The sequence below is a fragment of the Delphinapterus leucas genome, chromosome 20, assembly GCF_059928025.1.
Source record: "Delphinapterus leucas isolate spDelLeu-1000000601 "Yukka" chromosome 20, BTC_Dleu_Yukka2, whole genome shotgun sequence".
NCBI lineage: Eukaryota > Metazoa > Chordata > Mammalia > Artiodactyla > Monodontidae > Delphinapterus > Delphinapterus leucas.
Window position 1 is genome coordinate 11912196 of NC_143148.1, and position 27985 is coordinate 11940180.

The 27985-nt window shown below is 61.9% G+C and overlaps 1 protein-coding gene across 12 annotated transcripts; it reads left to right on the forward strand.

The window, feature by feature from the left end:
- The first annotated feature begins 772 nt into the window (after positions 1-772).
- Positions 773-27642, forward strand: CIC (capicua transcriptional repressor). 12 transcript variants are annotated; one of them, XM_089902784.1, is made up of 22 exons: positions 773-858; positions 941-1020; positions 4007-6796; positions 18645-18794; positions 18882-19116; positions 19201-19330; positions 19426-19608; positions 19689-19854; positions 20703-20905; positions 21002-21227; positions 21698-21801; positions 22076-23303; positions 23395-23582; positions 23950-24071; positions 24169-24335; positions 24437-24727; positions 24821-25146; positions 25366-25667; positions 25763-25917; positions 25995-26126; positions 26427-26558; positions 26647-27642. In XM_089902784.1, exons 2-22 carry the CDS (start codon positions 975-977, stop codon positions 27012-27014), a joined length of 7644 nt encoding a protein of 2547 aa, XP_089758910.1. In that variant the 5' UTR covers positions 773-858; positions 941-974; the 3' UTR covers positions 27015-27642. The 12 variants fall into 12 exon arrangements, with proteins under 12 accessions (XP_089758910.1, XP_089758912.1, XP_030617108.2 ...); XM_089902791.1 differs by having other exon boundaries at positions 832-858; positions 941-1195; XM_089902786.1 differs by having other exon boundaries at positions 822-1020; positions 25766-25917.
- Positions 27643-27985: the final 343 nt, after the last annotated feature.

Below are 27985 nucleotides of genomic sequence, written 5' to 3' on the forward strand. Positions count from 1 at the left end.
GGCGGCATTTTCCTCACACCTGGTGTGAATCCCCTGTGGATACTGCGAACCCATCAGACGCAGTAGGTGACTACGGCCCATTACCGGCTAGCCAGGGCAAATGCAATGTGCAGAGCACGGATGGATGGATGCACTGCCAACAGGTTCACAGCTGGTGTGAATCCCGCATCTGGGCAGGAGGAATCTACTACTGACAGGACATATTCCTCTCCTCCCAACCCCCAGTGTGATCACCCCACCTTAAAAAAAAAGAAAAAAATCTTGCTCCCGCCAGGTGTGAACACCTACAAAGCGTAGCTCTTCACGGAATGCAGTGTGACGCCCCATGAAGCACTGTACTTCCCCATCTCGTGCCTCCCCCCACCCCATGTCTAGGGGGGCTGTCAGAAAACTGCGCCGCCCTAAATGTCAAAGTCTTGGAGGAGGTGGCCTGTCCCCAAGGCCACCAAGCCCCAGGCCACGCGCGTAGACTACTCTGCAGCGCGCGCCACCCCTCAAGTGCTCGTTCTCTCCCCTCCCGGTGGCAACAGGGCTTTCCGCGGGGCCGCGCCAGACTTTCCGAGACTGTTGATTGGTTGTAGTCCCCGCCACCCGGCAGCCAATCAAGCGGGGGAAAGGTGACATCACTTATTCTCCTCCCCTCCCCCCCAACTTCCCTACTCCCGGCTACCGGCAGCAACAACCACGTGGGGGAGGGGTAAGAGAGTAGAACCCGGTGAGGTCATTGCGCCGCCCCGGCCGCTGCTGATTGGCTGCGGGCCTCCCGGGTGGCGGTTGGCTGCTCCTCGCACCTCCCCCTTGTGCCGCTACCGCCGCCACTGAGAGGAGCCAGCAGCGACGCCAGAGCCGGGAATCCGGGTGAGTCGGGGCCCTGGGTCTAAGATGCTCCTGGCGCCCAGTGAGACTCACGAGGAACTGCCCTTTCGACTTTTTCTCCTAGCACGGGTTCTTCGGAGCTCCAGGCACTCTGTCACATGGGAGTTGTAGTCTGCCGTGTACTGTCGACTATGGGCCGGAGACGTAAGAAGACTACCATTCCCAGCAGGAATTGCGACTAGCCGGTCAACAAATGCTGAGGCCACGCCTTCTGAGCTTGTTCATTGGAGAGCCTGTCCCTTAGCTCCTCCTTCTTGCATTTCATTGGTTACTGTCCCTCGCAGAGGCTGGGTTCCGGCCTAGAGTGCAAGACGACAGGGTACTGTATTCGTCATTCTGCACTAAAACGGCCTGCGATTGGTCAATGCTGGTGTCCATTACTTATTGTAAGGCAGGACCCTAGGCTGATCAGGCGGTCGTAGGCTCAGGTTGGTGTCGGTCCCAGAGGGAGGCCGATCTTGGACTTTGGCCCCTCCCCCTAGCGCTGCCGGGTGGGCGCGATTGGTTGTGGCAAGCGTCGCTCGTCGTTGAGAGGCGGAGCCGACTAGGCTCCGAAAACCTATTGGTCTAGGACGGCGCCGGTCAGCGGGGTTGTGGCCGTTGATTGGCTGGCTGCTCCAGCTGTTGCAGGTCCATTCACCATTTTGTGTGTTGGAGTAAAAAAAAAGGGAGAAACGAGAGGGAGAGCCGGAGGGGGGCGGGGAGGGACCGGACCGGACCGAGCCGGGGCCACGGCCCCCCGCCCCGTAACCCCGCTGAGCCCGAGGTGAGGGGCGGGGCCAGGGTTGACACGGGCAGGGGGGATTTGGGGTGCTGGGGGCCGAGAGGGGACAGGTGGCAGGGACGGGGAGGGGGTACAGGGGAAAAGGGGTGAGCGGGGTGGTGGGAAGGGGGGACAGAGTGGAGGAAGAGGTGGGGAGGAGGAGTGACAGAAAAAGGGTGACAAGGAGGGGGTGGTGGGCAGAGAATGGGTAACAGGAATGGAGGGGTGACAGGACTAGATCAGGGTGACAGGGAGAGGGAGGGGACAGAGTTGGAGGGGGTGACAAGGAGAGGTGATGGGGAGAGAAGGTGACAGGTCCAGAGATGGCTGACATGAGAGTGACTGGGAGGAGGGGGTGACAGAGATAGATGAGGGTGACAAGGAGGGGGTGACTGAGGAGGGGGCCTAGGGCCTGTGAAGAGAGAGCTAGAGATAGAGATGGTGACAGGATGGGAGAGAGAGTGGCAGAGAAGCTGGTGCCAGGAGGCCTGTTGGGAACAGAGGACATGAGACCCTGAAAAGCCTGGGCCAGCCTGGGCTTCAGGAGTTACTGCTCAGATCCTGAGGGAGGTGAGGGCCCACAGGGCCTTGGGTGGGAGTTATCCAAAGAGGTGTGGACAGGAAGAGAGTAGGCCCCAGGGGAAAGAAAGAGGCTTGGCTTCTGGTGTGAAGAGGCTGGGCCAGGCAGCAGGGTCCAGGGGTGCCAGGCAGTGTGGTTGTAGGCCCTGGGTGGGGTATGCCCAGGATGGTGGCCCAGCAGGTCAGTGGGGAGAAGACGGTGGCGGCTGCCCAGCTCCCGGGTACTTGGGTGACTGCCCCAGTGTGAGAAGCCCCGGGCCCTCCAGCCTCTGCCTATGAGGACCCCAGGATTGACCCAGAGAAGGGGCATCCTGGGACTGCAGGATCCTAAGGAGCAGCAGGCCCCAAGTGGGAGAGGTCACTCTCCCATGAGGTCAGCGGTACCATGGGAGCCTGAAGACGGCGTCGGGGTACCTCTGATTGTGTTTGGCTCATGGTCCTGGATCCCCCAACCCTCCCAGAGGCCCATTTTTGTCCTCTCAGGTTCTCTTAGTCACTTCAGAGTAAAGTTTTTTCCCTTTTCTTAGGGCAGCTTGAAAGGGGGCGGGCAGTAATGACTGTTCAGGAAGTGGGTGAGGTTGGCCCGCTGGGCTTGTCCTGCTTTCTTTGACCTTCTCCCACTTACCCCACCTGGAGTCCGAGGGCATATTTGGGGGCCAGGGGGGCCCAGTCGGCTCAGCCACCCTGTCAGAGCCAGCCCAGTCAGGGCGGGGATGCAAGCAGACCAGAAGAGGGGTGGCTGGGCTTTTGGGTATCATGCTGGGTGCTGTGGGGGGAGGGGCAGGCTCCCATCCAGTGGGACAGTGAAACCCTGCGGTGTAGCTCTGTGTCCCACTGTGTGATGACGTGTGTGTGCCGTGTGTGTGTGTGTGTGTGTGTGCGTGTGCGTGTGTGCTTATGCACGGCCCTGTCATAGCACTGGGTATGAGCTATTGCTCCAGACGTGCCCCTGCCTGTTCCCTGCCAGCATCTGGGGAGATGGCTATACCTGGCAGGCCTGGGGTGCAGAGCAGAGTGGGCAGCTGTCCCTTGGGACTCTTAGCTGCCCACTCCTTCCCACAATGCCTGGCCATGCCAGGCTGCCCGGGCAGGGGTGGGGGGTGGTAGAGAGAGGCTCACATCACAGCCCAGTCATCTCCCTTTCTGTGACTGTGTGCCTGTGCATGTGTGTGTGTGTGTGTGAGTGTGTGTGTTCTCTGGACAGTGACAGCACAAGGATCATGTGACAGGCGGCACACTGAAATGGTTAGGAGCACAGACTCTGGAGCCAGATTGCCTGGGTTCAGATCTTAGCTCTGCCATTTCCTAGCTGGATGAATTTGGACAAGTTGCTTGATCTCTCCGTGCCCCAGTTTCCTCGAGTGTAAATGGGACTGATAGTAGCATCTGCCTCTTAGGGCTGTTGTGAGGATGACATGGGTTAATAAAGGCAAGTTTAGCCCAGGGCTCGGCTCCAAGTGAGTGCTCCATAGACGTGAACCGTTAGTGCTTCTCGCGTCCCCTTGGGGCAGTCAGAGTGTGTGCACGCACCTACTGTCCTCTGCAGAGGAAGCAGATCATGTGAGGGTCCCCAAGGAACCAGAGTGTATAGCTCAGGGGACACGAGTGCCAGTCTGTGTCTGGGTGCTGGCCAGGGGCCTATGTGAGTTGAAGACAGCCAGGAAGGAGAGCTTGGGGACCATGGCGCTGAGGCAGTGACCTCAGCAAGTAGGAAGTCTTGGGGGCAGTGGGTGTGGAGGTGTTCCCGAGTCGCTCTCAGTGACCCGTGTCTGGCCTCTCACCCTGCAGGTGGACGAAAGATGAAACCAATGAGGAAGGCATGCACCGGCCTCCCAGGTTCTGGCAGCGGTGGCAAGTCCCCCCCAGCCACCAGGGCCAAGGCCCTGAGGCGGCGAGGGGCCGGGGAGGGTGACAAGCCAGAGGAGGAAGACGATGAGGCTCAGCAGCAGCAGCCGGGGCCAGAAGAGGCTGAGGAGGGTGAGGAGGAGGCCGAGCGGGGCACAGGGGCTGAAGGGCTGCCCCCAGAGCTGCACCCCGATGACCCGGCCCCAGGCCCAGCCGAGGAACCCAAGGGGGAGGGGGAGGCAGGCCGCTGGGAGCCCTCACTCAGCCGAAAGACAGCCACGTTCAAGTCACGAGCGCCCAAGAAGAAGTATGTGGAGGAGCATGGGGCCGGCAGTGGCAGCAGTGGGGCGGCTGGTGCCCCTGAAGAGCGGGCACGGACCCCCGAGGAGGCGGGCACCCCGGGGGTGCCTCCGCAGCCACCCACCTCTGCCCGCTCCTCCTCCACCGACACAGCCAGCGAGCACTCAGCCGACCTGGAAGATGAGCCGGCCGAAGCTGGTGGTTTAGGCCCCTGGCCCCCTGGCAGCACCAGCGGTGGCTATGACCTGCGGCAGCTGCGGTCCCAGCGGGTGCTGGCTCGGCGTGGGGACGGTCTCTTCCTGCCGGCTGTGGTGCGCCAGGTGCGCCGAAGCCAGGACCTGGGTGTGCAGTTCCCTGGGGACCGGGCCCTGACTTTCTACGAGGGGGCACCTGGCAGTGGTGTGGATGTGGTTTTGGATGCCACGCCACCGCCGGCTGCGCTGGTGGTGGGCACAGCGGTCTGTACCTGTGTGGAGCCCGGTGTGGCTGCCTACCGTGCAGGGGTGGTGGTGGAGGTGGCCGCCAAGCCAGCTGCCTACAAGGTCCGCTTCAGCCCTGGCCCCAGCTCCCAGCCGGGCCCGGCGGCCACCCCGCCACAGCTGCCACAGCGTGAGCCCGAGGACGCGGTGTGGGTGGCCCGCTCCAGCCTGCGCCTGCTGCGGCCCCCGTGGGAGCCCGAAGCCCTGCCGAGGAAGCCCCCGGCGGGTCCTGAGGAGGGACAGGCCGAGCCGGGGGCTGCCCTTCCCCCCTGCCCTGCTGCCCTGGACCTCAAGCAGCCCGAGGATGCCGAGGTCTCCAAGATCAGCTTTGGTGGCCACCTGGGGGCTTGCGAGGAGGGTGAGGAGAAGCACCCGCCAGCCCTGGGCACCCCGGCCCTGCTCCCACTGCCCCCCCCCCAGCTCCTGTCACCGCCACCCAAGTCCCCAGCCTTCGCCGGCCCAGGCCGCCCTGGCGAGCAGCCCTCGCCCTGCCAGGAGGGGAGCCAGGGCGGCAGCCGCAGCAGCAGCGTGGCCTCCCTGGAGAAGGGGGCTGCACCGGCTGCCCGGGCCCGCACGCCACTGACAGCAGCCCAGCAGAAATACAAGAAGGGCGACGTGGTCTGCACACCTAATGGAATTCGAAAGAAATTCAACGGCAAGCAGTGGCGACGGCTGTGCTCGAGAGATGGCTGCATGAAGGAGTCCCAGCGGCGGGGCTACTGCTCCCGCCACCTGTCCATGCGAACCAAGGAGATGGAGGGCCTGGCGGACAGTGGCCCAGGTGGGGCTGGGCGGCCAGCTGGTGTGGCGGCCCGTGAGGGCAGCACCGAGTTCGACTGGGGTGATGAGACGTCTCGGGACAGTGAGGCCAGCAGCGTGGCAGCCCGGGGAGACTCACGCCCACGCCTGGTGGCCCCTGCTGACCTGTCACGCTTTGAGTTCGATGAGTGTGAAGCGGCTGTGATGCTGGTGTCACTGGGCAGCTCTCGCTCGGGCACACCCTCCTTCTCCCCCGTCTCTACGCAGTCACCTTTCTCGCCAGCCCCGTCACCCTCACCCTCACCACTCTTCGGCTTCCGCCCTGCCAACTTCAGCCCCATCAACGCCTCGCCAGTCATCCAACGCACTGCTGTTCGCAGTCGCCACCTGAGCGCCAGCACCCCTAAGGCAGGCGTGCTGACGCCGCCGGACCTGGGCCCTCACCCACCCCCACCTGCCCCCCGAGAGCGCCATTCCTCTGGCATCCTACCTACCTTCCAGACCAACCTGACCTTTACTGTGCCCATCAGCCCTGGGCGACGGAAGACAGAGCTGCTGCCCCACCCAGGGGCGTTGGGGGCCCCTGGTGCAGCAGGCGGAGGAGCCGCCCCAGACTTCCCCAAGAGTGACAGCTTAGACTCTGGTGTGGATTCGGTGTCCCACACACCTACACCCTCCACACCGGCTGGCTTCCGTGCTGTGTCGCCTGCCGTGCCCTTCTCCCGCTCCCGCCAGCCCTCGCCGTTGCTGCTGTTGCCCCCACCTGCCGGTCTCACCTCGGATCCTGGGCCTTCCGTGCGCAGGGTGCCTGCCGTGCAGCGGGACTCACCCGTCATCGTCCGCAACCCCGACGTGCCTCTGCCCTCCAAATTCCCTGGGGAGGTGGGCGCTGGCAGTGAGGCACGGGCCGGGGGACCTGGGCGGGGCTGCCGAGAGACTCCGGTGCCGCCCGGGATGGCCAGTGGGAAGCCTGGCCTGCCTCCACCTCTGCCGGCCCCCGTGCCCATCACTGTGCCTCCAGCTGCGCCGACGGCCGTGGCCCAGCCGATGCCCACCTTTGGCCTGGCTTCCTCGCCCTTCCAGCCGGTGGCCTTCCACCCCTCACCTGCTGCCCTGTTGCCCGTCCTGGTGCCCAGCAGCTACACCAGCCATCCTGCCCCCAAAAAGGAAGTCATCATGGGCCGGCCTGGGACAGGTAAGAGGTTCAGGTGGATGGGCTGGGCGAGGGCTCATTTTGTGCAGGGCCCCTTGCAAACTGGCTCTCAAGAGAGGTGAGCTCCCCACCTTGGGTGGGATTCTAGGGGAGGCTGGCCTCCTCTCTGCACAGATGTTCCGGTGGGAATTCACGTGTCAGGCAAGGGCGTGGAGTTTTTCTTTTTTTTTTTTCCGGCTGCACCGTGCGGCAAGCAGGATCTTAGTTCCCCGACCAGGGATCGAACCCGTGTCCTCTGCAGTGGAAGCGCGGATTCTTAACCACTGGACTGCCAGGGAGGTCCCCGGGCGTGGACTTTGAAGGCTCAGTGCAGTGTTTCCAGAAGCCTCCTGTTGGGAATGTACTCTGAAGGGGTCCATCAGTCAGCAAACCTTTCCTGAGTGCAGGCTCAAAGCCAGGCCGCCACAGAGCTGATGGGGTAACAGAGATGATAATCATGATGACAGCTCCCACGCCTGGAGGACTGGCAGGGGTATCACTGTGATAAGCACTGCAAGTGGGTTATCGCACCTAACCCTCACACCCACCCCTTAACGTAGCACTCACAACATACTGAACCCTGCTATGATTATGCTCATTTAGAGGAAACTGGGAATTTCCTGGTGGTCCAGTGGTTGGGACTCCCTACTTCCACTGCAGGGATCCGGGTTCGATCCCCGGTCGGGGAACTAAGATCCCACAAGCCGTGCAGTGCGGCCAAAAAAAAAAAAAAAATTAGAGGAAACTGAGGCCAGGTTAGTAACTTGCCCAGAGTCACATGGCTAGTAAATCCTGGAGCCAGCCTTCAAACCCAGGCAGGTTGGCTCGTGACCAACCTGCCTGGGTTACTGATGGGAAGACTGAGGCTCCAACAGGTTCTTCTGCCAGGTGGTGGCAGGACCAGGACTGGAGCCCTCATCTTCAACACTGCACCTGGTAAATAGCACAGGTGTGGTCAGTGCCATGGCGGGGAGCTGGGCGTGTGCTGGGCATGCTTCCAGATGTGAACCTAGTCTGGCTGCCCTCAGGAAAGGGCGTGTAAGCTGAGAGTTGAAGGATGAGTTGGAACCAGCAACCGTGGGACAGGAGAACCTCCTAGGAGGCCGTTGGGAAGGCTCCGAGGCCAGAAGGAGCACTGCTGAGCACGGCCAGAGTGGCTAGAGGGCTGAGGCCAGGGGTGGGGGGTGAGGCATTTCTGAGATGGTGCTGGAAAGCCAGCTGGCCTGGGCCTTGTCAGAGCAACTTTCATGGAGGGTGACAGACCCGTCACCAGCCCCTTCCCTAGCATCTTTTTCTTATTTACTTATTAATTCACTGTTGACTGAGGCCCCCCTCTCTGTGCCTGGCCCTATGCTGGCTGATGCTAAGGACACAGCCTTGTCCTCAAAGGGCTCATGGTCCCTGGAGTAAGACAGACCTGTCCCCAGATCGTAGCTGTCCAGAGTGGTCAGGGCTGGGGTGGAGGAAGCCCAGGAGGCCATGTGAAGTCAGGGAGGGCTTCTTGGAGAAGGGGCCAGTGAGACCTGCAGGGTCTAAAGTGAGACCTGCAGAGTCTAAAGTGAGACCTGAAGGGTGTGCAGAAGGGAGCCTGGCAAGGCCGGCAGGATGACCTTCAGGCAGAGGGAAGAGTGTGCAAAGGCCTTGAGGCAAAAGCAAGAATTTGAAGGAAGTTGAATCTGCTAAGTCAGGGGCTCTAGACAGTGGGTGAGTGTTGGGATGTGTGGCTGTGTTGGTGAGCAATACATCAAGGGTCAGATCATAGAGGGTCCTTCTAAGACTTAGGAACTTTATCCTGAGAGCCATGGAAGGTTTTGAGCCGACCCAACCACGGCTGTACCATGAAGGGTGAGTTCCAGCCCCTGAGACCAGAGGCAGGGAGACCAGGGAGGAAAGAGTCTGGGCTGTGGATCTGGGTAGGATCTGCTGTGTCTTAGGCTGGTGCAAAGTCCAATATAGGAAGGGGCCCAGACCCTGTCCTCACTGAGCTCCAGCCCAGACCCGGGCAGAGGGACACAAAGACTACGCTTGCCCCTCATGCTCATATACTGAGGTTGTGAGCTGTGTTTTTTGCCCCACCCCCAACATTTTTTACATTTGTTATCGTAGTTGATATGAGCAAAATTCCACAAAGTGGGCACAGCGGGGATTCCTATCCTTAGGCAGATGAAGAAACTGAAGCAGACGGACTCCTACCATCCCCCTCAGCCCCCACCCCCGCATACCTACAGCCCCCGACATTGCCCTCATACATAGCATCGGTCAGTCATGACCCTCACTGCTGCCGTGTGGGGAGGGATGGCACGATGCAGGTGACCTGAGACCTACCAGGGTGGTCGGGGGGCCGGGGGATTCCTGCCACCATTTTCCAGATGAGGAAAATGAGGCCCTGACAGAAAAAGAGTCCTGATTAAGGTCACCCAGCCAGGGAGGGGCAGGACTGGGCCTTGAACCAGGTCTCTCGATCTCTAGATCACAGGACTCTTCCTACTAGAAGTAACAGTAATAATAATTTATTGAGTACCACCCATGCATGTGCTTGGCACACTGCTCAGTAAGCGCTGACTGAGCCTTTACTCACTGAATCCTCACAGCAACCCAGGAGATCAGCACGATTATTAGTTCCAGTAGACAGAGGAGGAAACTGTAGCCCGAGAGGCAAAGTGACTTGCCCAAGGTCACCCAGCTAGGAAGAGGGAGAGCCAGAGTGTGAATCCAGGCTGTCTGGCTCCAGAGCCCAGGCTCTTAAGCGCTCTCAATTAGAATAATGAAAACAATAACAGTAGCCCACTTTATTGAGCATTTACCATGTGCCCAGCCTCAGGCGTGGGGCCATCTCATCAAAACCTCCTGATGCTATGAAACAGGGATTACCAGCCCTGTTTTCAGGGGGAGGGGGGAACTGAGGTTCAGGGAGGGGAGGCCCCTTGCTGGAAGCCACCTGGTCGTCAGAACTTGTCCAGTGCCTGTCCTGGCGGTTCTGAGCAGCGCCTCCCTGACTACACCCATGCTGAGGTATCCAGGCTGCCCTCAGGTTCCCAGCCAGCAGGCCCTTTTGTTCTTCTCTCAGAGGCCTCCCTAAACCCTTGGGAGGTAGGCACCTTGGGGCCTTCTCCCTCTGAGGCCCAGATAGGGCAGACTGTGCCCAGTGGAAGAGTGAGGCTATAGTCCTGGCCCCTTCTGCCCGCCCATGCCAGGGCCTGACCCTCAGGGCAGCAGGTGTGAGGGGGTGGCCCGGGGCAGCCTGCCTGCTTCTGCCCCCCGCCAGGCATTTGCTTCCGCTGGGGGACTTGCCAGAGCAGGCGGGCCGGCATTCTCTACATTCTGTGCATGGCCGGGCCAGCCAGCTGCCATTGCCACCTCCCTCTGACTCTTCCCGCCTGCTCCCCAGGAGAGGAAGCCGCCCCAGGGCCTGCGGCCCTGGCCCAGGAGGCCAGATGTCTCAGCCCTGTTTCTGGCATGGCCTCCCTTCCAGTTCCCAGCTTCCGCCTGGTTTCCCCATATTGACAGGCAGTGCCCCTTCTCCTGGGCCTGTCTGCCCATCTGCCTGTTTGAGCCACTGTATGTTTATCTGTCTCTCTCTTGGGTTCCTATGTCTGTCTCTGTCTAGGGCTCTGTTTCTGGCCCCGAGTCTCTCTCTCTCTCTGGACTTCTGTCTGACTTTCTCTGAGTCTGGCTCTCTATGCCTTTCCAGGTTTGTACCTCCTTAGACATCAGTTCTGGTCTGAGGCTTCATTCCACCTTCTTTCTGTTTTGATTCCCCCATCTTGGAATCCTGTCTCTGGTCCAGCCTTGGCCTCTCCTCTGGCCCTCCTTCTCCCATTCTTTAGACGGACATGTTTCCCCCATCCTAGCCCCCACCCCCACTCTGTGCACATCAGGTACTCTGTTCCTTTAAGTCAGTGGATAGTTGCTAAGCACCAGATCTCCTGCTCCTTGGGGAACAGGTGGGAGAATGGGGAGTGTTGGGAGAATGTCTAGGCCTGGGAACCCCCGCTTGTCCCTTGACAAATTAAATGCCCATTAATGTCCCTGAAACCTGCTGAGAGGTGTTGGGAGCCATCCTGCAGACCCATCAACACCCAAGCACCTGTTCCCAAGACAGGCAGGAAGGCGGGGGCTTTTGGGGCCAAGCTAGGAGATCCGGCTGTGGGGGAGAAGCAGGAAAGCAGCTCCTGTGCCCACCCACCTGCTCGAGGGCATGACCCAGATCACCCCTACCACCACCACCCCCATTGCCTTTCAGGAGACACTTTGGTGCCAGCTCCATTTAATTGAGTCCCACGTGCAGTCCACCCCAACCAGTAGGACCTCAGAGACCAGGCGGCATCCACCAACTATGCTTGGGTGCGTCGGGAAGATGAGGCCCAGAGAGGAGCCAAGGTTGTCCTGACTCCCCAGATCCAGATCCAGATTCTGCCCACCAGAATGTTTTGTCTCAGTGAACCCCTTCTCTCCCACCAGAAGTCACTCCTCATCCCTCTACCAGGTCCAGGCTGAGCAGCCCTGGGATAAGTGGGCGGGGAAGGCAGATGTGGATGCAGGCACCGGCAAGGATGAGCAGAGGGAGATACAGAGCCTGGGGAGGCCCGAGGAGAGAGAACTCTGTGGCTTAATGCGAGGCGGTGAGGAAGGTTCAGGTAGGCTTCTCACTGGAGGTGACATTTGACCTGAAGCAGGAATGAGTGGATTTCAGGGTAGTGAAAGAAAGGGAAGGGCCATCCAGGCTTAGCCACAGGAGCAAAGGCCAGGAGGGGTGAAAGTGCATGACCTCTGAGTGGCCAGTTAAGGCTGGAGCTGACATGAGCCTAGTCTTGGCAGAAGGGTGCCAAGGAGGACAGGTCCAGCCAGGCCATGCTTGAATGTCAGCCTGTGAAGAGCCGAGAAAGGGTTTAGAGCAGAGGGCAAGGGTTGGATCAGGGTGTCAAAGATCCCTGGAAAGGAAGGAAACCTAGGCTGGGAAGAAGAGGATGATTTGCGGGAGAGAGAAGAGGCTTTTTTGAGGTAGCAGGAGTGAAGTGAGTCTTGGAAGAGCCCCCAGCGCCAGGCACTGCAAGGGGTCAGGCTGCCTCCTGCTGGCGGCGGGTGGCGGGGCTGCTGGCGCGCGCATGCGCAGCGGCAGGGTGGTGTGTGTGGCCCTCAGCCCCCGGCGCCCGGCATTAATGGCTCCATTAGTGGCCGAGAGGGAGGCGCATTAGCGGCGACGACGGCGTCTGGCTCCCATTACCACCGGCGGCAGCGGCTGCACCGCAGGCGGCTGGACCCTAGCCTGCCGCGCCGCCGCCTCCGCCCGCACCCCGTCCCCTGCCTGTTCCCGCTCCGCTTGGGGGCCTGGGACTGGGAACCCCCGTCTCCCCATTTCGGTGGAAAAGCTGATTTGTGAAGCCAGGCAGACCTGGGCTCGAATCTTGACCGTGCCACCTCCTGACTGCGAGATCCTACGCCCTTCTAAGCCTTTTTTTTTTTTGCGAAGCAGCCCGGGAAACAGGGTGTACCGGGGGCTTTGTGGATCCAGACGGGCACCCAGTGAGCGCCGCGCCCATTCTCGCGCCCCAGGGGGTAGGCCCGGGGCGTCGGGCCTCCGGCCTTCCCATTGGCCGCTGTCGCGCCCGCCGACGCCGATTGGCTGAGACTTGCTACCCTGGCCCTTGCGTCATTAACCCTTGCGCGGCAGCGTCCTCGGGCAGGGTGGGGGTACCCCCCCCCACGCAGCAGACAGTTCGGGTGCCAGCTGACCCGCGCACCGCCGCTGCCCGCGTGGGTGTCAGGCCGGCCGGGTGCCCGCCCGCTCTCCCAGCACAAAGCGGCTTTGTGGGGCCCGACGGGGGCTGGCTGGGGGCCAGGCGGCGAGTGGAAAATCTCGTGAGCTCGGGGCTGGGGAGGAGAACGCAGGGCGGCGCCCCCTCCTCCGCCCAGGCAGGGGCCCCTCCCTCAGCCCGCGGGGAGCAGCCCTCGCAGCCCCGGCGCCTGTACACTCCCCCTCAACCCCCTCTTCTACCCCCAAATCCATATCCCGCCCTCCATCCTATCCCGCCCATCTTCCAATCCCTGGGGAGCCTCCCCCGCACCTCTCGCTTGCCTCTCTTTCCCTTCTGGTCCCCCTGCCTACCCCAGCCCCACTCACTGACTCACCCTGGCGCTATTTTTAGGCCCCCATCCCTCCCGAGCAGCACCAGTCCAATCCTGGGCTCGTTCCCCAGGCAACCCTGGCCGTCTCCGACGCCGCCCGGGGTGGGTGGGTGGGTGTGTATGTGGAGAGCGGGTGAGGGGAGCTGGGGACACTGGGGTGGTGAGCCGAGGTGGGGGACCCGGGCCTGGAGAGCAGGGTGGGGAGCCGCAGGCGGCAGGGCACGGTGCCTCTCGTACTCAATAAACGGGGGCCCGTGAGTTCAGAGCATGTCTGCCTGTCCCTCAGCCTGTCAGCATCCCTGGCTGTGCGCCCCAGGCCTTTGGGCAGGCCTCAGCCTGTGCCACCCTGGGTGGCACTTGCTGTCTCCATCTGGGCTCCCTGTCCCCAGGCTGGGGTGGGGTGGTGCTGTGCAGGCTGTTTGGGGCCAAACCTTTTGTGGAGTTGGCTATGGGGTAGTGCAGGGGGCGGCTGCACCGTAGTTCTGCCTAGTACCTGCTCTGAGTGAAGGATGGTGATGCACCCCCTCTCTGATGGGGCTGGGGCCCTGGTTTGGGGAGCCCCCCCTCAGACTTTTCCAACTAGGGAGGCCCCAGTTAGGGTTGGGGGTGGCTAGAGATATGGAGCTGTCTGGGGACAGGACCTGCTCCCTCTTCTCCACTCCTAATCACCCCCACTCAGGGTTCCTCCATTCCAAACAATGGAAGCTAAGTATAGGGCTGGCCCAGTGCCCAGGGCAGGGGGGCCCTTCCCGCCCAGATTCCGGCCCCTCCCTGCTAGGCTGGGCCCCCACTTGGCTGTACCCTGCCCTGTAAGGGGCCTCTTCCCATCCCTCCTATGTGGGCACTGTCTTCTACCAGATGTGCAACCCTCCCAGATGTCTGGGGCCTTCTTTCCCTACTGTGCCAGGCTTAGCTCTTTCTCACCCAACAGAAGTGGGGGAGCTGGCGGCAGGGTTCCTCTGAGCTCAGTCCCTGGGCTTCATTGCAGTGGGGAAGGGGTTAACTTGCCAGTAGGTGACTCACCGGTGGGGAGAGGAGGGGGCAGCGGTAGGGAGATAGAGCAGGCCACATTGATTTCAGCCTTGATTTCTGCTTCACATTGCAGTCCCTGGGGCAGTGAGGTAATGGAGGGTCTGAGTCTGGGGCTGCATAGGGAGGAGGGGGCAGTCACCTAATAGTCCCTCTGTTGGTCTCTCCAGGCTCACAGCCAAGTGTCTGGCCCTGTAGTCTCTGGAGGTCAGAGGGCTACAGACCTTACCCTTCCCTCTGGGCCCAGGTTACCTGGGTTTTGCCCCCTCTCCATGCCTTCATCTCTGTCTGTAGCTGCAGAAGGCTGGGAAAAGGGTTTGTCTGTGCCTATCACTGATCCCACCGGTGAAGGACCCTAGTCTTGGTGCATCTGAGCCTGTGCAATCTTTACCTGCCCAGGTATGACCCCAGGCCTCTGCCTTTACTGGATGTGGCCTCAGGGCCCTTCTTGGGTGATCCAAGGCCTCTGCGTCTCTGCCTGGTGGGCCCCAGACCTTGCCTGTGTCTCCGTGTGTACCCTCTGACCTTTCTATATAGTTCACCAGTCTCTATGATATCATTGTCTGAACATATTCCGAGACCTCTGTTGGGAGTCTCTGCCTGTGTCCACCCTGAGGTGAAATTTTCAGTAGTGGAAAGAGCACTTGAGTTGGAGTGCTGGGCTGTTATGTCCTGGCTGCATGATCTTGCACAATTTATTCAATTTCTCTGAGCCTCATTTTCTCATCTGAACAACAGGCATAATAAAGTGTACTTCCCTAGTGGCTGTGAGGATTCAATGCACAGGGTTATACATACAAGCGCCCAGCATGTAGCAGCCCCAGTGTTAGTTTCCTTTCTTCCTCTTTTGGAAAGGGTGGCTCCCAGCCCAGAGTGGTGGCCCCCTGCCTTACACTGTGAGGTAGAGGGTCCCAGGTGGCTGCTAAGTGTCAGGCAGGGTAGCTGAATCAATGGGAATGGCCATGGCACTTTGTATACCTCCTGAGCCAGGGTACTGAAGTAGTTAGTGCTCACCAGGGTAAGTTTACATAGAGTTTGGGGTCAGTATGATGGCATTTGTGAGAGTTACCTGTGTTGGGGTTGGGGGTTGCCAGGAAGGCCACGTGAGTGTGTGGTTGTGTTGGAGGGATGTAGGGTGTGTGCTGTGGACAAGCAGTGGCTGTGATGAGGTGTATGAGATAATTCTGCCTGTTTGATATGTTGTGTGTTTGTATGAGTCACATGGGCTGGTGGATATGTATGAGGATATGCTTGATGAAGCACATATGACAGGGCATGTATGAAATGGGTGATGTGAAGAAGATGGGTGAGAACAAGTGTGTGTGATGGTGGGTGGGGAGTGATGGACGTTTAGTGTGGGAGGTAGTACATTTGTGTGAGGTGTTCCGGGTGTGTGACTTCTGACTTCGTGTGTAAGACCGAGGGTACATGTGACCCTGGATTGTGTATGAGATAATGGGTGTGGTAGGAAAGTCTATGAGGAGTGTGTGTGTGTGCGTGTGTGTTTGTGACTGCTGTTGTGAGAGTTGGTGAGGGCTCAGGGGTGGCTCGCCCAACCCTGCACGCAGTTTGTCTGCCCTGCGGGGCCGCGCGTGCCCAGGTGGGCGTGAGGGAGGTGGGCCGAGCCGCGCGTGAGCGTGTTCCTCGCGCGGACTGGACACACAAGCACCACCCACAGCCCCGGGCCTCTGCAGCGCGGCGCCCCGAACCGCCCCCCTGGCTCAGTGCCTTTACTGCAGTGCGCCCTCCCTGCCGCCCTCCTCCCACGGTCCCGCCCCGGGCCGGCTTGGGTCCAACCGGAGCCCGCCCCGCCCTGCCCTTATTTGCATATGACTGACGTTCCCCCGGGGCGGCCAATGGGGGCGGGCGCGGCAGGGCCTGACCCGCGCGCGGCGGCGGCAGCCAATGGGCTCGCGCGCGGTGGGCCGGGCTTGCGCGGAAGGCCGCGGGGGAAGCGGGGAAGGGGCGGGGGGAGGTGCGGCGGGGGGAGGGGAGCGCGTAGTAGTGGCGGGGCGGGGAGGCGGCGGCGGTTCGGCGCGGGGCTCGTTCGGAGCGCACGGACGCACGCACGCTCGTCCGTCTGCCCGCCTGGGGCCGGAGGCCGACCCGGCGCTGAGCCGCGGGCCCCAGGCCCGGAAAGGCGGGGCGCGGCGCCGGCAACCGGGGCGCTCGGGGCCAGAGCCGTTACCCGCCAGAGCTGCGAGGGAGGGAGGGAGCGAGCCAGCGAACGGGGAAGGGAGGGGGCCGCCCCCGCGCACGCGCGCCGCGCCCCGCCCCACCTGCCCCGCCCGCCCGGCTCCGCACGGGAGGAGGGAGAAGGAGGGGGCGGCGCCGATGGCCTGGGTGCCGCGCGCCCCGTGACGGCCCCCGCGCGCGCCGGGGGGCGGGGCGGGGCCGGCGCGCTCTGACCTCCCCCCGCCCCCCGGGCGGCGGGAGGCAGGCGGCGTTGTGCGCAGGCGCGCCCGGCTGAGACCCCCCGCGTGGGGCGGCCGGAGGGGGGGCGGTGGGGGGGGCATGCGGCGACGGCCTCCAGCTCCCCCCGGGCCCGAGCGGTGGCGGCCGAGGAGCCGGCGGCGGGCGGAACGGCGGCGGCCGCTGAGGAGGCGGGAGCCCCGGCCGGGCCACCCCGTGCCGGACCATGTACTCAGCCCACAGGCCCCTGGTGCCCGCGTCCGGCGCGGCCTCCCGTGGCCTCGGCATGTTCGGTCAGTAGCGCCTGGGCCCTGGGACTGCAGGGGTCAAGGTGTCGGGGTGCTGAGTGCGAAGTAATGGTGATGGGGTTATAGTAAGAACGGTGGAGGCAGAGTAGAGGGGAAAGTTACAGAGCTCGGCTGGTCTGAGTGGTTAGTGACGGCAGGTGGGAGTGTAGTGGAGGGATGGGAGTGCAGAGTGGGGAGTAGCTGAGGACAGCTGTGGTGTTTAGGTGTGGGGTGGGAAAGGTATGTTGTCATGGGAGGTGAGGAGGGGTGCAGAGTACCTGGCTAAGGAGCATGGATTAGAATAGGAGCAGCGTGAGACCTGCTGGTGCCAGGTGTGGAATAGAGGGAGAAGGGACTGGGGCTGTGATTGAGTAGTGGGGCTAAGGACAGGTCTTGGGAAGGGAGTGAGGCACTGTTTGCTCAGAACAGAGTGACGTGTTGGTGGTTTGCTTTTCAGAGAGAGGAAGAGACCCGGGAACCTGGAGGGTAGTGCACTAGGGAGGAGTTCAGGAGGGACAGGACCAAAGGACTGTTCTCCCATTGTATACTGGGCCCCTTCTTTCCCACCCAGCAGAAGATGAGGGGTCCTGATGGGAAAGATCCTTGTGAAGAGAGGGACAGGTCCGGGTCTCTGAAGGCTGTCATGGGTTTGGAGGGCCCAGCAGGCTTTTGGGGCTCCAGTGCCCCCGTGGTAGTGGATGGGATCTTCATAGTGTTTTGAGTCCTTTTCCAGTGTGGGCTTCTTTGTTCCTCTCCTGTTGCCTTGATATCTACTTTTTTGTTTCGTCAGCACCTCACAGAATCAGGTCTTGAGGCCAGTGCCTCACATAGGGGCTCCCCTAGGCCAGCCTTTGGAAGGCATTGGCGGGGGGATCAGCCTAGGTCAGATTGATCCAGATCACGGGGAGCCTGGAATGATGGGGACCAGGGCTAGGGCGTTTCCCTCTTCTCTTCTTGGTCTTCCCCTAGCAGGGGCCTCCTCTGCTGCTTCCACTTCCCCCAGGGAGCTGGCAGTGAGTAGGAAGCCCACTCCCAGCCTGGGCCAGCCCCAGGAGTCCAGCCAGGGGTGGGACTCAGCCGTAAGGGGTGGGCTGGCTCCCTTACCACCCAGCTCCTGGAGCAGAAGGTTGGACCTCTAGGACCAGCGCCCTGGTGAGGGAAGTACCTTCCTGTGCCTAGCCTTAAGGAAACACCTGGCCCCTTTGCCTTGCCTGGGCAGTCTTGTAATAATTCTCTCGTCTGTCCCATTGTCTGTGCCTTTTTGTCTGAAGAGTTTACCACACCCTCCCATCTTTTTGGGCAAGGGGGCTGGATACTACACTGGAGATAAGCTCACGGTATAGAGTGAGGGAGGCTGGGAGGTCTCTTCATGGGCAGTAGGTTCTCTTTGAGGAGGAAAGAGATGCTGGAGCCACCTGTGCCCAGCCTGGGAAAGGCAGGTCTGGCTCCCTGGGGTCTGTGGTAGGGGTAGGGAGGCAAGGAGAAAGGCCTGAGACCCCATGCCCTGTGAGTAGTGGGGAGGGGAGGAGAGGGTAGGGAGACTGGGCCGTCTGCCTCAGGAAAAGAGAAAGGGAGTATGAGGCCAAGGTGAGGGGCGCTGTCAGACGGCAACACGGTGATGGGAATTGACTGAGGGAGGGCCTGCAGCCTTGCTAAGGTCTAGGGGCCTTGAGAGAGTGAGTTGGCAAGCAAACATGGCCTGGTTGGCGACAGGAGCCAGTCGTTTCTCTGGCCTGGTCCCTGGTGGCAAGGCTGGTGGAGGTGGGGGAGGGAGTGGGGTGTGAGGACCGTTTCCCTGCTTCTGTTTTCTTTCTTAAAAATCTAGAAATCTTTCAGGGAGGAGTTTTTCCTGAGTGATGTCGCATAGGGGGCTCTGGGATTGAGGAAGGGGGTGTAAAGAAGGGGTGGAGCTACCTTGTCCAGGGTGGAGAAGAGTTTGAGTTGGGGGTCAAGGCCAAGCTCTCCTGCCGCACAGCTCAGCTGACTCCTTCCCACAGTGTGGACGAACGTGGAACCTCGCTCTGTGGCCGTGTTCCCCTGGCATTCCTTAGTCCCCTTCCTGGCCCCCAGCCAGCCTGACCCCTCCGTGCAGCCAAGTGAGGCCCAGCAACCTGCTAGCCACCTAGTGGCCTCCAACCAGAGCAAAGGTGAGGGCTGGGAGGCTCTGGGAAGGCATGGGGATGGGGTCGAGATGGCCCAGGAGCCCTCTGATCTGCCTGCCGCTCTGCCCCCAGAACCTGCTGAGTCGGCAGCTGTTGCTCACGAGCAGCCACCAGGCGGGACGGGGAATGCTGACCCTGGGCGGCCCCCTGGAGCTACATGCCCTGAGAGCCCAGGGCCCGGACCCCCCCACACTTTGGGGGTGGTGGAACCTGGAAAGGGCCCCCTTCCCACGACGGAGGAGGAGGCCCCTGGTCCTCCAGGAGAGCCCCGGCTGGACAGTGAGACAGAGAGTGACCACGACGATGCGTGAGTGCCCTGAGGCTTGGGACTGGGGAGGAGGGTGGAGTGGCCAGAGATATGGCTCTCACTGCCCTGCCGCTCCCGCCACAGCTTCCTCTCCATCATGTCTCCTGAGATCCAGTTGCCTCTGCCGCCTGGGAAACGCCGGACACAGTCCCTCAGCGCCCTGCCCAAGGAACGAGACTCTTCTTCAGAGAAGGATGGACGCAGCCCCAACAAGGTGCCTCATCTCCACCTGTCCCCAGCTCACCCTGTGGCCGCCCAAGCCCGTCTCCCCAGTCCTAACCTTCCTGCTCGGGCCTGTGTCTACTGCAGAGGGAGAAGGACCATATCCGGCGGCCCATGAATGCCTTCATGATCTTCAGCAAGCGGCACCGGGCCCTGGTCCACCAGCGTCACCCCAACCAGGACAACCGGACCGTCAGTAAGATCCTGGGCGAGTGGTGGTACGCTCTGGGGCCCAAGGAGAAGCAGAAGTACCACGACCTGGCCTTCCAGGTAACTCCGCCTCCTCTCGGCTGCTCGGCTTCCTCTGGCAGGGTGGGTGAGTGAAGGGTCTCCCTGCGCTCTCCTGCCAGGTGAAAGAGGCCCACTTTAAGGCCCACCCAGACTGGAAGTGGTGCAACAAGGACCGGAAGAAGTCCAGCTCAGAGGCCAAGCCTACAAGCCTGGGGCTGGCAGGGGGGCACAAGGAGCCAAGGGAGCGGAGCATGTCGGAGACAGGCACCGCCGCTGCCCCTGGAGGTTAGTGAGCCCTTTGGCTCTTCTGCCCTGACACCGACCTCCCCTTTGCTTGCTCACCCCCTTCCCCAGAAGCTCCTCTCAGCTTTATCTCTTTTATCTGAGGACCCTTACTCACAAAGGAACTGGTACTTATCACGTGTGAAGGGGTCAGGGAGGTCCAAATAGATAAAGTTTCTGAGCAGAAGTCTTACTGTCAGGTGCCATTTGCTGAGCATTCACTATGACAGGCGTCAAGAAGAGCATAATCTTCAGTATTCAGAAGCGCACCTAATCTTGCAGATGTGAGGAAACGGTACAGAGAGACAACAGCACTTGTGTGAAGTCGCTAAAAAACTAGAAAGTACCAAAGGTTGAATTTAAACCCCAGCTCATCTGGCTCTCAAGACCACAGTTGGAAGCTCCTCGTTGGCTGCTTCTACTGACTGAGGGTGTTCAGTGTGCCCAGCACCATTCTGAGGTGCTTCTCTGGAGTGATCCTGTGGGTTTGGGCCCACGACTCTGTGAGGGAGGAGACGTTCCTTTTTCTCTGAGATGAGGGAGTAGAGGCTCAGATAGTCCAGTGGTTATTAGCTAGGCAACGCCACACATACCTGTCTCTAGGCTTTCATGCTCTCAGAAAGGCTGCCTCCCAGGGAGCAGTGGGCTTGCTCCTCGCAACCCAAGAGGGCAGGAACCAGGGGAAATGCTGGCCTGGTGGGTGGTATCTCTTTTCTGCCAGGTGGCCCAGGAACCTGGGCCCAGGAACCTGCTTCTGCCTGGTATCTAGAAATATCTGTGGATCGCTTGGCCAGCCTGGGCACTGGGAGGAGCCTTCCTGACTGCGACACTTTTTTCTTTCCACCCTACAGTGTCCTCGGAGCTCCTGTCCGTCACAGCCCAGACGCTCTTGAGCTCGGACACCAAGGCTCCGGGGAGCAGCTCCTGTGGGGCAGAACGTCTGCACACAGTCGGCGGACCTGGCTCAGCCCGGCCCCGAGCCTTCTCCCACAGCGGGGTCCACAGCCTGGATGGCGGGGAAGTAGACAGCCAGGCACTACAGGAACTGACTCAGGTCTGGAGTGCAGGCCCATGGGGGTAGGGGCGATGTGCAGGGAGGGCTGCCCACGGTGACAGCACTGGCTGAACTCTCCCTGCACTTCTCCTGCAGATGGTTTCTGGCCCTGCATCCTACTCTGGCCCAAAGCCTTCCACCCAGTATGGGGCTCCAGGCCCCTTTGCGGCCCCTGGTGAGGGAGGCACTCTGGCAGCCAGTGGGCGGCCCCCACTGCTGCCCACCCGGGCCTCCCGTTCCCAGCGTGCAGCCAGTGAGGACATGACCAGTGACGAGGAACGCATGGTCATCTGTGAGGAGGAAGGGGATGATGATGTCATTGGTAAGCAGTTGCAGGGCCCAGAATCCTATGCAGGGAGCAGCTGGCTAAGGTTTGGAGGGGTGGGCGGAGATTTGGTCCAGGCCCTTAGGCCCCTTCCTTTTCTTCCCTTCCATGTTCGTGTGTGATTGCGGGCATGTTCAGTTCAGGCCCTACTGAGTAAGCCCAGCCCTGCCCGCAAGAAGCCCCAAGCCAGACAGGAAGCCAGGAGGACACGGGCATGGCCGGGCCATTGGACACAGTATTAGGTGCTGTTACCAGTGTGCTCTTAGGGTCTGCTGGCGGGCAGGTGGGCAGAGCATTCCTGGACAACACTTGGAACAACACTTGTTCCTGGTGAGGAACAGCATTCCTGGACAGCACTTAACTGCTAACTCGGGGCAGAGCCGAGGCCAGAGCCAGGCTCCACACTGTTCCTCCTGGGCAGCCCTGCACCCAGCCCTTTACCAGCACTGTTCCCTCTGCTCTCTCAGCTGACGATGGCTTCAGCACCACTGACATTGACCTCAAGTGCAAGGAGCGGGTGACCGACAGCGAGAGCGGAGACAGCTCTGGGGAGGACCCAGAGGGCAGCAAGGTGAGGGCTTGGGACTTGCTGCTGTCTGGTCTCACGCATCCTGGGAAGTGGGGGAAATGTTAACTTCTCTGTACGTTGACAGAGGGGGAGATTAAGGCGCAGAGAGGATGAGCTACTTGCTTCGTGGGGAACTGGGTCTCAGCCTGGATGCGTGGAGGCCTTCGGCTGGCCTGGTTGCCAGGCGGGACGGGGAGGTTGGGATGGGCGGGATGGGCAGGGTGTGGGTATCCAGGCTCCCTTGACATGCTTGTGTCTCTCTTCTCCTGCCACTCAGGGGTTTGGTCGGAAGGTGTTCTCGCCTGTGATCCGTTCCTCCTTTACTCACTGCCGTCCATCGCTGGACCCTGAGCCCCCAGGGCCCCCAGATCCACCTGCCGGCTTCGGCAAAGGCTACGGGCCCACCCCATCCTCCTCATCCTCGCCTGCCTCCTCCTCGGCCTCAGCAGCCACCTCCTTCCCGCTGGGCTCAGGGACCTTCAAGGCCCAGGAGTCAGGTCAGGGCAGCACAACAGGTCCCCTACGGCCCCCACCCCCTGGAACTGGGGGCCCAGCAACGCCTAAGGCCACCCGGTTTCTCCCCACGGATCCTGCCACCTTCCGGCGCAAGAGACCTGAAAGTGTGGGGGGCCTGGAGCCACCAGGCCCCTCAGTCATTGCGGCACCTCCCAGCGGGGGAGGAAGTGTTCTGCAGACACTGGTCCTGCCCTCAAACAAGGAGGAACGGGAGGGCAGCGGAGCTCGCATGCCCTCGGCCCCAGCCCCGTCGCTGGCCTATGGGGCCCCAGCAGCCCCCCTGTCCCGCCCGGCCGCCACCATGGTCACCAATGTGGTGCGGCCTGTCAGCAGCACTCCTGTGCCCATCGCCTCTAAGCCTTTCCCCACTTCTGGCCGGTCAGAAGCGTCTCCAAATGACATGGCCGGTGCCAGGACTGAGACAGTCGCTGGGTCCCGGGCACCTGGGGGCTCCCCACTGGGCGTCAGCTTAGTGTATTCAGACAAGAAGTCGGGAGCAGCCACCTCAACAGCCTCACATCTGGTGGCTGGACCCCTACTGGGCACTGTGGGGAAGGCGCCTGCCACTGTCACCAACCTGCTGGTGGGCGCCCCGGGCTATGGGGCCCCAGCGCCCCCAGCTGTCCAGTTCATTGCCCAGGGGGGCCCTGGTAGCGGGACGGCTGCGGGCTCAGGAGCAGGTGCTGGGAGTGGGCCCAATGGGCCAATGCCCCTGGGCATCCTGCAGCCAGGTCCCCTGGGCAAGGCTGGGGGAATCACCCAGGTGCAGTATATTCTGCCCACGCTGCCCCAGCAACTTCAAGTGGCGCCTGCCCCAGCACCAGCCCCTGGGACCAAGGCAGCGGCTCCCAGCGGCCCTGCACCCACCACCAGCATCCGTTTCACCCTCCCGCCGGGCACCTCCACCAACGGCAAAGTCCTGGCTGCCACCGCACCCACTCCTGGCATCCCCATCCTGCAGTCCGTACCCTCCGCCCCGCCCCCGAAAGGTGAGGCCTGGGTTGGGCAGCATGCGGAGAGGGACCACAGGTTTATTCAACTCCTTTGTAACCACCTGCTCCCTTGTCTCTCAACTTGCAGCCCAGTCAGTTTCTCCTGTGCAGGCCCCGCCCCCGGGTGGCTCAGCCCAGCTGCTACCTGGGAAGGTACTAGTGCCCTTGGCCACCCCTAGCATGTCAGTGCGGGGAGGAGGGGCCGGCCAGCCGCTGCCCCTGGTGAGCCCACCCTTCTCAGTACCTGTGCAGAACGGTGCTCAGCCACCCAGCAAGGTAAGGGCACCTCGGTGGTGGCCCGCCTGTTTCTGTTTCTTCTCTTCCTGGGTGTTAGCCTCTATGTCCCGCGGTTTCTGTGTCTGTCTGTCGTTCAGTCTTCTCCTTTTCTCCCTTTTTGTCTCTTGGCCCCTGTCTTGCTCGACCTCTGTGCATATCTTGATTCTGCCCTCCGTGTTTGTACCTTGTCCCTTCTCTGTGTCTCCTATCTGTCGCTGTCTTCTTTGCTTTCGTTTCTCCCTTCCCGTCCCCATCCCAATTTCTCTGTCCCGTGTCTCTGCTGAGGTCCAGCCTCCGAGGTCTTGGTCCTCCCCTGCCTCACTCTGGGTCCCCAGCTCACTTCAGCCTGTGGTGCCCTTGCCCACAGATCATCCAGCTAACTCCGGTGCCTGTGAGCACACCCAGCGGCCTGGTGCCGCCCCTCAGCCCGGCCACGCTCCCCGGACCCGCCTCTCAGCCTCAGAAGGTTCTGCTGCCCTCCTCCACCAGGTAATGGCAGTTGAGCCCTCATCTGGAGGTGAGTGCAGGGAAGGGGTTAGGTGGGGCCAGCTCACCTACACCTTCCTCTTTCCTCTCCCTGCGGCAGGATCACCTACGTGCAGTCAGCAGGCGGGCATGCGCTGCCCCTGGGTACCAGTCCTGCATCCAGTCAGGCTGGAACAGTCACCTCGTATGGACCCACGAGCTCAGTAGCCCTAGGCTTCACCTCGCTGGGGCCCAGCGGCCCCGCCTTCGTGCAGCCCCTGCTTTCAGGTGAGGGGTGGCCTGGCAGGTAGCTGGGGACCAAGGGTGGGGCTGAGGCAGCTCTGGCCCTAACTCGGTCCCCTGCCTCTCCTCTGTCTTTCTCTCTGCAGGCCAAGCCCCATTGCTGGCTCCTGGCCAGGTGGGCGTGTCACCCGTGCCCAGCCCCCAGCTGCCTCCCACCTGCGCAGCCCCCAGTGGTCCCGTCATCACAGCGTTTTACCCTGGCAGCCCCGTACCCACCTCCTCAGCACCCCTGGCCCAGCCATCCCAGGCTCCCCCAGGCCTGGTCTACACCGTGGCCACCAACACCACCCCACCTGCTGCCACCATCCTGCCCAAGGGCCCACCGGCCCCCGCCACTGCCACCCCGGCCCCCACCAGCCCTTTTCCTAGTGCCACAGGTGGGTGCCGGGCCAACCGAGGGTGGGGTGAGTGGGGAGACCCAAGGGATGGGCTCTAGTCAGGCCTGGCTCAGCAAATACTCTCTTTACCAGCAGGCTCCATGACCTACAGTTTAGTGGCCCCCAAGGCCCAGCGGCCCACCCCCAAGGCCCCCCAGAAAGTGAAGGCGGCCATCGCCAGCATTCCTGTGGGCTCCTTTGAGGCAGGTGCCCCTGGGCGGCCAGGCCCTGCGTCCCGACAGCCGTTGGAGCCCGGCCCAGCTCGTGAGCCCCCTGCATCCGAGTCAGAGCTTGAGGGGCGGCCAACAACACCAGCCCCTCCACTGCCCCCAGAGACCTGGGCTCCCCCAGCCCGGAGCAGTCCCCCGCCGCCCCCACCTGCTGAGGAGCGGACCAGTGCCAAGGGCCCTGAGACCGTGGTGAGTGTCCAGCAGGCCTGGGGGTTCCCTGCTGCTGGGCTTGGCCCCTCAGTCCCCTGCCTGCCCTTCTGTTCCACCCCTCTTCCATCCCTGTCCGAACTGTGCCCTTGTGGGTCCTCCTCTGTCCTCCTGCCTATCTGTCTGCATGACTGGGTCTTCCCCATGGCTCTGTGTCTTGGCCGTCAGCATTCATCTTTTGTATTTCTGGGTCTTGCCCAGGTGAGTCTGAACCCAGTGTCCTCCATCTCCCTGCCATCCTCACCCCAGGCCAGCAAATTCCCCAGCTCATCTTCAGACTGGCGTGTCCCCGGGCTGGGCCTGGAGAGCCGAGGGGAGCCTCCCACCCCTCCCAGCCCGGCCCCGGCTCCAGCCCCAGCCCCTGGTAGCAGCGGCAGCAGCAGTGAGGGCAGCAGTGGGAGGGCAGCTGGGGACACCCCCGAGCGCAAGGAGGCGGCTAGTGCCGGCAAGAAGGTCAAGGTGCGGCCCCCGCCCCTGAAGAAGACCTTTGACTCTGTGGACAAGTGAGCATGGGCTGGGGGACTTGGAGTGTGTGGGTTGGTGGCAGAGGGGGCAGCTGCAGGCTGGGGCAGAGGAGGTGACCCTGCCCGCTCTCCAGCAGGGTCCTGTCGGAGGTGGACTTCGAAGAGCGCTTTGCTGAGCTGCCCGAGTTTCGGCCTGAGGAGGTGTTGCCCTCGCCCACCCTGCAGTCTCTGGCCACCTCACCCCGGGCCATCCTGGGCTCCTACCGCAAGAAGAGGAAGAACTCCACTGGTAGGCGAGCGCAAGGCACCCAGGGTAGGTGGGACAGACTGGGGCCATCTCCACTGAGCCTGCTTCTGTTTGACCAGACCTGGACTCAGCCCCTGAGGACCCCACCTCGCCCAAGCGTAAGATGAGGAGACGCTCCAGTTGCAGCTCGGAGCCCAACACCCCCAAGAGTGCCAAGTGCGAGGGGGACATCTTCACTTTTGACCGTACAGGTGCCGGTGTGGTGGCAGGCAGAGCTACGGGGGTGCTAGGGCCTCCAAGAGGGGTGGGGGTCCCAGGAACGGGGTTAAAGATGGGAGAGGTGGGGTGGGTGTTGCTGAGAGGAAGGACAGCAGGTCAAGGGTGGGTTCTGATATTCAACAGGCCCCTAAGTTGGTACGTGACCTTGGGTGGGTTCCATCTCTAAACCCCACTGTGAAATAGAATTCAGTGAGGGCGGAGTGGCCCCTCGGACAGTGGTGGAGGGCCAGGCTGCTGCGGAGGCTCGACTGTGCTCCCTGCGCTGCTCCCAGGTACAGAAGCTGAGGATGTGCTCGGGGAGCTGGAATACGAGAAGGTGCCATACTCGTCGCTGCGGCGCACCCTGGACCAGCGCCGGGCCCTCGTCATGCAGCTCTTCCAGGACCATGGCTTCTTCCCATCAGGTAAGCAGGTGCGGAGTCTTGGGGGGCACTTGGAGGGGGCCTACCCACTCATCTCACCCTGCCCTCCCCACCACCCTTCTATCCACAGCCCAGGCCACGGCAGCCTTCCAGGCCCGCTACGCAGACATCTTCCCCTCTAAGGTCTGTCTGCAGCTGAAGATCCGTGAGGTGCGCCAGAAGATCATGCAGGCGGCCACTCCCACGGAGCAGCCCCCGGGAGCCGAGGCCCCCCTCCCTGGACCGCCCCCCACTGTCACTGCTGCTGCCCCTGTCCCCACTCCCAGCCCTGCTGGGGGCCCTGACCCCACCTCACCTGGCTCGGACTCTGGCACGGCCCCGGCTGCCCCGCCATTGCCTCCGCCCCCAGAGCCGGGGCCCGGACAGCCTGGCTGGGAGGGGCCCCCCCAACCCTCACCACCCCCCTCTGGTCCCTCCACAGCTGCCACAGGCAGGTGAGGGGCTCCTGAGAAGACCCCAGACCCACAGTACTCCCCTCAGGACACGGACAGTATGTAGGTGGCAGGAATGGGGGGGCAGGATGGTTACCTCCTCCCCAGCAAAGCCATTGCGTCCTTTCCAGTTTGGGACGGAATGAGGCCTGCTCCTCTTGTCTGTCCCCCTCCCCCCACAGCTCCCTCCCTGTGATGGGGGGCAGCTGAGGGGAAGCAGGGGGCACAGTCTCCCTTCACCGAGCCCCTGTACATAACCTGGAGTGTGTTACCTTCAGACCTTTTCACTTGTACTTTATGCAAAATGGCTCGTGTGAGGGCTGCAAGCTGGAGGGTAGTGTGGGCCTCGGGCCACAGGGAGGCGCCTGTGGAGTAGGGGGAGTTCATGTACCCCTTTTTTCCCCAGAGGGGCTGGACTCAGGTTAGTTTGGGGGTGGGGGCTCCTGCACTTTGCCACAGGCACGGGGAGGGTTCTCTCTCCCCACCCCCTCTGCCCTCCCAGCTTGGGTTGTACTTTCTAAGAAGGTGATTCCCCCACCCTGTCCCCATCCCCAGAACAAAACATGTTGATCATGTGCAATATTTCTTACTGTGCTGAGAAGCCGCGATGACCGAGATTAAAGCTGTTTAACACACCTGTGTGGCTGCCTGCTCGGAAGGGAGAAGGGACGTTGGTCGCACCAGTCCGACCCCCACGGCTGGCCGTGGAGCTGGACTTCTCCCCCTAACCACTGTGAGGTGGGGGGTGCGATTCCAGGACTGTCCCTTGCCTACATCAGGGGGACGTGGTGGGCAGAGTCAAGATGCCTATTAAGCCGTCTAACACGCACAAGCTCGAGAAGGCCCGTGATGTGGTACTACAAGAGGAGCAGTTCACCTCTGACGTTCCAGCTGAACGAGAGAGGTCTGAGCCAGGGGTGGCACTGGGTGGGGAGGCCAGTCAGCCCAGAGTACCACGATGTCCCCAGTGACCCCTGC